Source organism: Sander vitreus, chromosome 11 (assembly GCF_031162955.1).
Source record: "Sander vitreus isolate 19-12246 chromosome 11, sanVit1, whole genome shotgun sequence".
NCBI classification, from domain to species: domain Eukaryota; kingdom Metazoa; phylum Chordata; class Actinopteri; order Perciformes; family Percidae; genus Sander; species Sander vitreus.
Genome location: NC_135865.1, coordinates 17,793,885 through 17,804,410, shown reverse-complemented (window position 1 = coordinate 17,804,410; position 10,526 = coordinate 17,793,885). Strand labels below are relative to the sequence as shown.

Below are 10,526 nucleotides of genomic sequence, written 5' to 3'. Positions count from 1 at the left end.
CGTGCACACAGAGCTGAGCGCGTGCCACTGTATATGGATCAGCAGTGTGCAGGTGGGGAGCGGTCGCCATAGTTACGCCGCCTGGTGTTTATCCTACCAGTGTGGAATCTGCTCTGGTGGAGGATCAAGCATGGTGCAGGGGAGTGTTGCTGCACCGCAAGACAGCAGCTCAGAGTGCTGTGTGTGTGTGTGTGTGTGTGTGTAGGAGTAAAGTGGAATTTTCTCGCCGGCCAGTCATCATCACTCCCAATACAGAACAGCAGAGTGGGGGGAGCAGACCAAATCCCAAGGGAAAGGGGGTTGGGTTGGTCTTTTTGAAGGAAGGTGCTCATCATCGACAGTCCAAGGTAGATGTGGCTGTTAAACGCAGATTCTTCCTCTGACACCGTAAGTACGATGAAAATATCTGGTTTGGATCACCCTTGAGGGCAGTTTTTTTAATTAGTGCTCTTTGAAGAGGAGGTGGGCTGGGCATAGTATTGTTTAGAAAAGAGTGGGGGAGGGAGGTCACAGGCTATTCACTGGAGGAGGAGCACGCAGCTGGAGTACTGTCTGAGTGAGGAGAGGCAGAGATACATGCAAATCAGCCCAAAAGAACACTTAAACCGGTTTACAAACTGAATGGCTTAAGGGTGGTTGTTGGGTTGTTATCACAAAACAGATTAGAAACAATCTCAGGCGTGAGTGACGAGGTGTGCAGGCACAGCCATGCGATCCAGGCAGGGAGTTGTGATGTGGGACAGTCCTGACAGTAAAACCAGAGATGCTACTGCAGAGTCACCATCTGACACAAAGCAGACGCTGCCTCTGCTATGGCTCCAGCTCCAGCCACTTTTCTGATTCACTATGGCAGGAAGGAAGTCTCCCTCAAGAACTGTGCTTCACTTTACACAGTCACTCATCTACCCATGTGAATTGGAGAGAGACTACAGCTCAGATCTGGGTCACGGGGGTGGATCATCATTAAAAAAACAAGACACTGCGTGAAAAGACAAGCTGTGATTATTCACCACTAACTTCACTTTTTGTTTTATTGCTCTGCTAGCAGTAAAGTCATTTCAATCTCAAATTTGTCTTGATCTCTTCAGAAAGCGCCATAGGAGGAAAAGATGCTTTCTTCCGTTCACACCAGAGAAAGGAGGAAACCTGATAACAGAGGGCAATAGGGTTGTAGTAAAACTGCAGTGGTAGTTGGGTGTGAGTTTCTGTAGCAGAATGTGAAGTCTGTATGACAAGGCAATTACTTACCCCGTAGACACACTAGTAACCAGTATTTGACTTGCCTTTGGGTGCACCTGATGCAACAAAGTCCACAAGCACAATTGCACACCCTCTTCCAGCTCTATAGATCCATGACTATAATTGGACATCTGATTCCTGACACGGACCTACGAATGGCCTGTGTTTTCGTTACCCATCCCTTTAATGAATATTTACTGAAACCTAACACGCAATTGCTGGATGATAGCCAAGCTGACAGTCTTGTTTTTGCTTTTCTATTGTTTGTTTTCTGTCAGTTGAGTCAACAACGTTATGATATGAAAAAAACAATAGCACAAAAAGCATCTTGTCAGGGGTATACACAAAGACGTGTGTCTAGTGCTTATGATGCCAACAAGCGTGAGTGCAACTAAGAATGTAGCCGGTATCGAAAATAACAAGAGGAGCAAACAGCACTGCAATCAGACAGCAGCACAAGCCTGCATTTCCCCTAACAGAGAGAAGTAGGTCCTCTGTTTCTGGTGGCAACAACAGGCAAAAATAATGGGTGACAAAACTTGGGACAATCACATGCACACACGGCAAAGTTTTCCATAGCATATACATAGCTACATCAGCTATACAAACAGCTAGACAGTGAGTTATTGCATTTGGCCTCACTGTCTAGACTACACTCTCTGTCATGTCAGCTGAGGCTTACAAACACATGGAAAGCTTTCCCAGTGTGGCAGCAGCTGACTCAAGAAGAAGAAGATGCATGATTGGCTTGACCACACACACAAGCTAAAATCCCTGTCATTTTGGGGTGGGAGCCTCCAGCTGTCATTTTTATTTGGGACAGAGGAGAGGCTGGGGTGGGCATCAGGGTTTGGCAAAGCAAACTTTCAATCTTGACAAAGTTTGAAATGCCTGTGAGTTGACGTCAACATTCCCATGACCATAAAAAGTCCATGGAAATAATGACACATGTACTGTATCTATTTTGTTTTCATTTTCAGCCCCTAAGTAGTTAAAATCCATTACCTTTGTAAACAATGAAGCTTCCCAACTTTTCCTTAAACTTGCATCATAATATCAAAAAACTAGAAGGTAAAAAGTGAACTTCAAAACAGTTTTTCATGTCCCAGATTTCTTTCACTGTTAATTATAGATTTCCTTCACATTAACACATGCACACATTTTAATGAGTATGTCTGAACAGAAAATGAGATTCTTCAATCTCTAACCACTTTAAGCATTTTGTGACAATCTTCAGCACCACATGGACAATCAAATCTATACTTAAGTGCTGCCCTTCTTGCACGGCACAAAAGTTTTGGAGAAAAAAAAGGCAATAGTTATGCAAATGTTGTTTGATTGGTCCAATTATTGAGGGCCAGCTTTATACTCAAAGTTTGATGGTGTTACTTTAACTACTTAAATCTTTTCTCTTTTCAAATCGATTGCACTGTGATAAGCCAGGATAATAGGCTATTGTTTTAGCGTCTCTTCTGACTTCTGATTAAAAATAGCATCAAAACTCTCACAAAAAGATGAGGAAGGCTGAAAAGAAACAATAAAACATCTACTGCACACAGGGAGACAAAAGAACTGGAGAGAGATGAGGGAGAAACCAGATGTTAAAATGATCATACCACTGTTTTATTTCCTTAAAAAGCATGTATAGGCCTACTTATACTACTAAATGGTGAATTTATTTTTGTTACTGTGGAGGAAGTCACGGTCACATCAGGTTGTCTGTATGGAGTCTTGAGTTGTATATTGATCATCACAGTAAACATCTAGCCTGCTGCGTATTTTTAGAATTCCAGTTTACATGCAGTTAAGCAGTTAAGCTAAATGTTGATTTTAAAAATCTGAACAGACTTTCCTCACAATAATATTAATAAATAACAAAAAACATTAATGCAGACATAAAATAAAGTAAAAAAAAAAATGTAAATGCTATAGTGGGATTTAGAAAATAATAAACTGAATTATGATATGAAGATGCAGCTGTCAGCGTGATTCTGTGCAAGTATACTGGTTATGTTATGTTCCTTTAGAATTAGAGGCCACACCCAACTTTTAGCCAACCTGAATGAATTATTTATCACATTTTTCCTATCCTTACTGCCAACCATCTGACAAAAGGATTATGCAAATGCATTCATAACAAGTTCAGATATTGTGAATAGGTTGAAATCAGCACCTACCTACACACACATAATATATATATATACACACACACACACACACACACACACACACACAATCTGCAGCTGCCGTCGGAGAAACAACACAGTTCAATGAAACTGGTAAACTACAGCCTCGTGGTGCATTTGAAGTTATTGTAAATGTCCTTTTCCCATCTGATGGTTCAACAGCAATTTACTACTGAAATAAGTTATTGTTATACATTATTATTAAATCATTTCATTTTGACCATATGGCCTTAGCAATAAACAAGCCTTTCTTTGATGTCACCAACTGTTGTTTAGTACCTTTTTTTCCCCCTTTTCTTTTTTTACTTTTGGTTACTTATCGGTTCAGGCACCGTTAATTATGTATGCGATTCATTTTGATTAATTAATCACAGAGTATGTAATTAATTAGATTACATTCATTTTTTAATCGATTGACAGCCCTAATATATATATATATATATATATATATATACACACACACACACACACACACACACACACACACCATGACAAATGCGTGAATAGCTGCAGGTGGCAGAATGTGCATCCTGTCAGACATAAGCTTTAAGATTTTCTTCTGTGAAGCTGCTCTGAGACCAGCTTATAAAACAGGACCAGTGGCAGCTCATCTAAACCTGGGCAACTGGAGGCTGCTCTCCTGTCAGCCCAGTAAATGGAAACTACTCAGGCATTACACACCAGCCAGCCTCACACATATTACATTTTAATTTAGTTATATAAACTGGGCTGCTTGGGTACTTTAGGTTGGCTCCCCATTTCAAACACACTCTTGCACAAACAGAAGAACACCCCAAAATAAGCACACTGTTACACCACACAAAAAGCATGACATCTTTCTCACTTTCTGCGGGGTGAAAGGAAGACATCCTGTTTGTAAAGCTAAACATTTGTTCCTTCAGGCAACTCTTTTTATATGCTTTATATCATATACCCTGATGCCACAAATAAGCACATGCACTGCGCACAACCCTCTCACACCTGTTTGAAAACTCAGCAGCAGATATAAACCTGATATAAGTGGCACCACTGGGTTTAACAATGACTGATACAGCCTCCGTTTGGCACGGCTGTCATCCAACTTTATTTTATTCTTCTTTCCAAACAAAATGCAAGTGCAAACACATGTGCCAGCTGACACAAGGCACAATCAGACATCTGATCACACACAAAAGACAGACACAAGCACAACTCATTTAAAAGATGCTTGTACATGCACACTATGAAAGGGATGAACAATTGATATGGCAATATATTGCCACGCATACATATTTATACACTAGCACCAATGTTGCATTACTGGAGCATAGTTGTATCCTTTAGTGAGACCAGATCAGCCTTTTGCCTTCAACCTGTGTATGTTAAGATTATCTTAACACACCAAAAGTCTGAAGGCAAAAAATTCTATTTCGCTGAAAAGCTGTGTGTGTTACACCCACAAGGTCCCCGATCCCAATGTGACGTCTTCAAATGTATTGTTTTGTCTGACTAACAGTCTGGCCCCAAAGATAGTACACCGACTATCACAAAAGACTTGATTTCAGAAGCTAGAACCAGACATTTTTGTCATGTTTGCTTCCAAAATAACAAAAAAAGAAAGATTATCCAAATTGTTGCCAATTTATTTTCTGTCAATCAACAAATTATTTAGCTCTGGGAGGATTTATTTGCAGCATATCACATGTAGGAGAACTGCCAGCCTAATATCTCCAATAATGCTGGGAACATAACAGCATTTTAGAAAGTATCCTGAGTCCTCTTGTGGTTTGTGCCAACACTGAGACATCACGTAAAACCTCTCTTTCATAACACCTGAAATGTTCTTTACCACCTTAAACTGCTTACCGTTTAATAACCATATGATATTATGTAATATGAAAACCCTCCGTTATCCAGCCTACACTGTAGATTAGATCTGTATTGTGACTGTGTGCAGTCTTCTCTGCTGTACAGGGAACAATGCATCTCACGTTTTCATTTGGAAAAGTCATTTGCAGCCCCGAAACCCAGTGAAAGTGACTTCTGGTACGCTGAAAGGAGACGTGAGGCAAGGCACAGACTGGTAATCCTCTTGGCCAAATGGGGGCCTCCAGCGGGCTGACTTCCACTCCCACTCCCGCCCCCCTCCTCTGTCCCCCAGCAGCGCTGACAGGCCTCCCCATCCAGGAACAGAAAAGCCATCTGGTGTTTGTTTGGGACAGTTCACAGGCAGGATGTACGAGTGTGTCAGCAATCATGCCTGTATGAGTGTTTGTATGTGTCACTGAGTCATCGGCTGTATATGATCCAACTCACATTTGTCTGTGAAATCCAATGAATTGCAGGTAAGTTACAAATGTGTGAGAAAGAACTGAACAGTGGCTTTACCCAGAGAGATGACTTACTGTACAACGAAGCTGATACTGTGTCCTCACACCCCTGGATGACTTCATTGCCTCGGGTGTTGGTGATGTGTGATCCAGGTGTGTGTGTGTGTGTGTGTGTGTGTGTGTAGGCTACTATATGTATGTGTGTGGGGGTTAACTAAAGACAATAGCAGGATGCCCATATGATGAGCTCATGAACACAGGAGGTCAGACTGTATAGGGTTAATCTGTGACTGGAAGTCCAAATATCACATTAACCTAGTTCACCACACACACACACACACACACACACACATCTGTCATTATTGCAGTGATTATCGATGTAGCCTACTTCTACCTGAATCATCATGACTAAAATGTGGGCTACATGTGTCATACAGGTGTGCCTCCTTAATCTTAACAGAGAGGGAAAATTCACGGCACAGATGAAAGCTGAAAGCTTCTTTAGATTACTTACCAAGCAGCGCACAGGCTAGAAGGAGCGCATCGGTTGCCATTGTGTGTTGCCCCGCAGATTCACTTGTAATATTCCCTTCAGAGGAGGAGGGGGTGTCTGGTCGGGCTTGACAGTGTGGTTAACCGCTGGTCATGAATGAGAAAGAAGTACGAATCCCGGGCGACAAAAGCGGTCGGTGCCCGTCTTGAGAGTCAGATCCACAGCCGGTGAGTCCGGCGGTTTGTCAGTGTCCGACTCACCTCTTCGGTGTCCTCCTGATTAAAAAAGCCTCGGGTGTTGCTTCCCCTCGCTTTCACCCTCACCTATCTTGCTTTTTTTATCGCTGACGACGTATGTGTATGCCAGGCGCCTAGGCGACCCAACCCACTCCCCCTTTACTACGCAACCGAGACTGCGGAGCCGATTCACACTCGCAGCCTCCTCGGTAAAAGACGAAAGTCCAGCGTGACTTGCGCGTATTATAAAAACCTGATTACAGACAGCAGGCTAAATGTGTACAGGGGATCTGAGAGTGCTGTCGGTGTGGAGTCCTGAAATAGGTCCTTGCTAGGATTCTCCTCTCTTTCACTGATGGGAGAGCAAATCGCAGTCCAAGCAGGCTCTGGTTCCACGGCAAATCCCGAAGACTATAATCAATCTCCCACTATCGCTCCGCAGAAAGCCCAATGGGCGGGCGCTCTAGATGAAGCAGACAAGGCTTTGTGCTCTGACACAATAAATCAGATCAATCAATGACTTTAACTCCAAACACTGGGATCTCAATTGTACCACCAATATACCTGAGCCAGTGTATCCTAATTCATAGCACTAAAATGCGCAAAGACAAGCGTATAAAACAAGACGATTAACTCATGAGTTCAAACACTACTGCTTAATTATAATCTGTCTGACAAATGCTGTGATCTGGTCCCAGACACAATCACTCCACCGCGTTTCTTCTTCCAAGGTTATTTCCCGGCTTCCTGCTTGGCAAATCACTTTTGTTTGCCTGTGCAGTTTGAAAACTTAACAGCGTGCTGTCTGCCCCCACCCCCCTATCGAAGACCACGCCCTGACAGGGTGGGACACTGTCCACTGTGGGAGAGGCCACATTTGCATTTCTGAATTTAAATTCTAGGCCAGGACGTTGATGTTTGAATAGGTTAAGCGAAGTGGAGGATAATTAAGCCTACAAAGCTACCAATTTTCTCAGCTTTTTATTTTGAAGGGTAAAGTTCGACCACTTTTTAAGGCTTACATGAATCATTATGGGACAAATCATATTATACTGCATATTGAAGTGCACAGTGATCGGGGTTTTCAAAGGAAAAATAAACAAATCCATTTTCCAATACTCGATTTTTCATTTATGGTGTTTACTTGTCTTGTGCTGATCACAAAAGTCACCTTCTCATGCATAATTCAGCCAGCAGTCTGTGTCTCATAGACAGAAATGGCATAGGCCTATCGCTCAAACCCTCTTATTTTCCCCTACCACACTGCCATACACACAACTGGCAATCAGCATAATGAGGTGTCACTCTGCTTGGGGACTATATCAGAACAACCCCCCAACACATTACTATTCACCCTTCAGAGAATACAAGTTGCAAATTACATCGCTCTTTGATTAAGATCATAAGTAGCTAAACCAAGCATTACTTTGACATAAGCTGAGGTCTATTGATTGGCACAACTTTGTGCTGTAATATTAGTAGGATCTCAAAATAGACAGGGTGAATGGGAGTTTGCAGGGAAACAGAAAATAGCACAATGAGATAATACTGCTTTGGTGGGAAGTTGTGAAAGAGCATTGCTTTCTGGAAAGGATATATATAGAGAGAGATAGAGAAATATAAAATCTAAAAAGCTCTAAATTAAGTAAAACCCAACAAAAATAAAAAACATTTGGAAGCAGTAAAGATATTTTTTTTACTTTTGCTGTGCTCATGGATTTCAGCTCAGATAAAACTTCCTGAACAACCGGTGAAATTGGTCTGAGCTCTGAGGTACTATGAAAGATGTTTACAGAATACAACATGTTAATAAACCGAAACCTCACATCTAAATAACAGTTGATGAAAAAAAAGAGACTCTTTCTTCCTCCTTCTGTCGTAAACTGTGTCATAGTATGAACAGAAAAGACAGAGGCTTTTAGCATGTTTATATAGATAAAAAACAAAGGCTTTAGCAGACATTGCTGCAAACAAAAAGTAAGCCAGAATGGGATTAGACACTGGTATGAAGCATGTGGGCTGTTGGTTCAGCTTCTCCAAAAGGTCTATCCAGGTCCACTGCAGCTGAATTAATACAGAGCTGGCTAGGTAGGCCATGTGCATTACACCTGGTCTACATATTGCTGCACCTAAATTTAGCTCAGTTCTCCACAGACTCCTTATTGCATGGACGAGTGATGGCACAGTTTGCACAGGCAGGCAGTTAAAAAGCGGTGGTAGCATTGTTTGAGCTGAGCATCATGTTAGCACTGAAGATGAGATCACCTTTGACCCCTCGTGCCAGTTTTGGCAACTATCTACAAGTATGTGTGCTGAGAGAAAAAATGCTTAAAGGAATGTTTGCAAGTATAGTGAGTGCTGGGGATCACAAAGGTCTCCATGGAAACAGAGGAGTCTGCATTGTGTGCACTTCATAACAGGGTCTATCACCTAAATAATGTGTTGATAGCTACAGCCATCTTCTTCTTTTAACCAGTATCTTTCGTAATTTTTCAGCACTGTTTCTTTTTTAATCTTAATATTTATAATAATAATATATAATACCCTTACAGCATTTGATGTGCTGGTGTCAGCAAGGATACATAGGATAGCAGAGAGAGGCTCAACATGGAGAGAGAGAGAGAGAGAGAGAGAGAGAGAGAGAGAGAGAGAGAGAGAGAGAGAGAGAGAGAGAGAGAGAGAGAGAGAGAGAGAGAGAGAGAGAGAGAGATGGTACTGAGGCTAACTGCCCCCTCTCAGACACACTGACCAGTCTCACAGCAACATTGCTCTCCAAACACTAACCAGAGTAAAGACAAAAAATCATGGCAACCAAAAGAAAACAGAATATTTGATCACTGTTTGACATGTGAGTTTGAGACACAGATTCACATTTTCCTACAATTTAACACATTCAACGAAACAAGGAACATTTATTTTAACAAGTTGACTCAGATTTCAAAGAGCTGAAAGACCTTTCAAAATAAAATATTCATTCACAGGCCACAAACACACACACACACACACACACACACACACACACACACACACACACACACACACACACACACACACACACACACACACACACAGACATGCTTTGGCAACATTGTTATTGAAACTTTCATGCCAATAAAGCCCATTTGAATTGAATTGAATGGAGAGAGATTTGTTCTCTGATTTTATCATACACACATTGTCATTATTACTGTTGGATGTCTGTCTGTGCATTTTTCTCAAGTTTTACACAATGTGTAGAGCCAATTCACACACAATCAAAAGCAAATACACATTCAGATGCAAACATTAATACAAACGTGCACATACAGATGCCAGTGTCACTCCAGATGACATGTGACACGTACATGTGAAACCACACAAACATGGAATCAGATGGGAACCCACTTTGTTGATGAAGCCCAACTGTAAACTCACAGAGGATACAATGAGCCCGACTGTTACACAAATGATCTCTGAAACAAATAAGAAATCATTATAAATAAGTAAACAAGAGCTCTTTGTTCTGATGGAGTCAAAAAGCAAACTTTTAAAATTCCTTCTGGTCATACTTATTCTAAGAGGCTTCCCTAAAGATGAGTGAAAGAGCAAGGCAGAAAGGAATGGAGAAATAATCCAGATGGGTAAAGATAAACAGAAAACAGATAAAGTAAAACATGTTATTGTCAAACAAAAGTCATATGTGCAATATGTGGTTCATCTGAATTAAACAGTAAAAGTTGGGTTATAAGGTAAAAGAGATTGGGCATTGCTTATGGGGAGAACAACTGCAAAACTACTTCACAATCCATCAAAAAGTATAGACATATTAACAATCCTAACATTTCTCCTAATCTACACACATGCGGCAGGCTATTATGCCTCTGTTAGAGGGCCATGAGCGTATCTAGTGTAAAGTTGCAGGTACCAACCTGACATATTGCATATACTGTGGGTTTTGACAGTCAGCAGACTGACAGACAGCAGGCAGAAGGCAACACTCCAGCTGGGACCAACCAGATTCAAGAGTGCCACTCTTCTATCTAGGATTTAATGTGAGCTGAGTCACTCCACAGTAATACACTCT

The 10,526-nt window shown here is 41.5% G+C and overlaps 1 protein-coding gene across 1 annotated transcript in view; it reads right to left on the bottom strand.

Moving 5' to 3' along the window:
- Positions 1–7,234, bottom strand: part of igsf3 (immunoglobulin superfamily, member 3) — a 75,665-nt gene extending 68,431 nt beyond the window's left edge. Inside the window, exon 1 of the mRNA XM_078262031.1 lies at positions 6,249–7,234. Coding sequence (XP_078118157.1) covers positions 6,249–6,288 — 40 coding nt within the window. The 5' untranslated portion in view covers positions 6,289–7,234. The remainder of the gene's footprint in view (positions 1–6,248) is intronic.
- Positions 7,235–10,526: the final 3,292 nt, after the last annotated feature.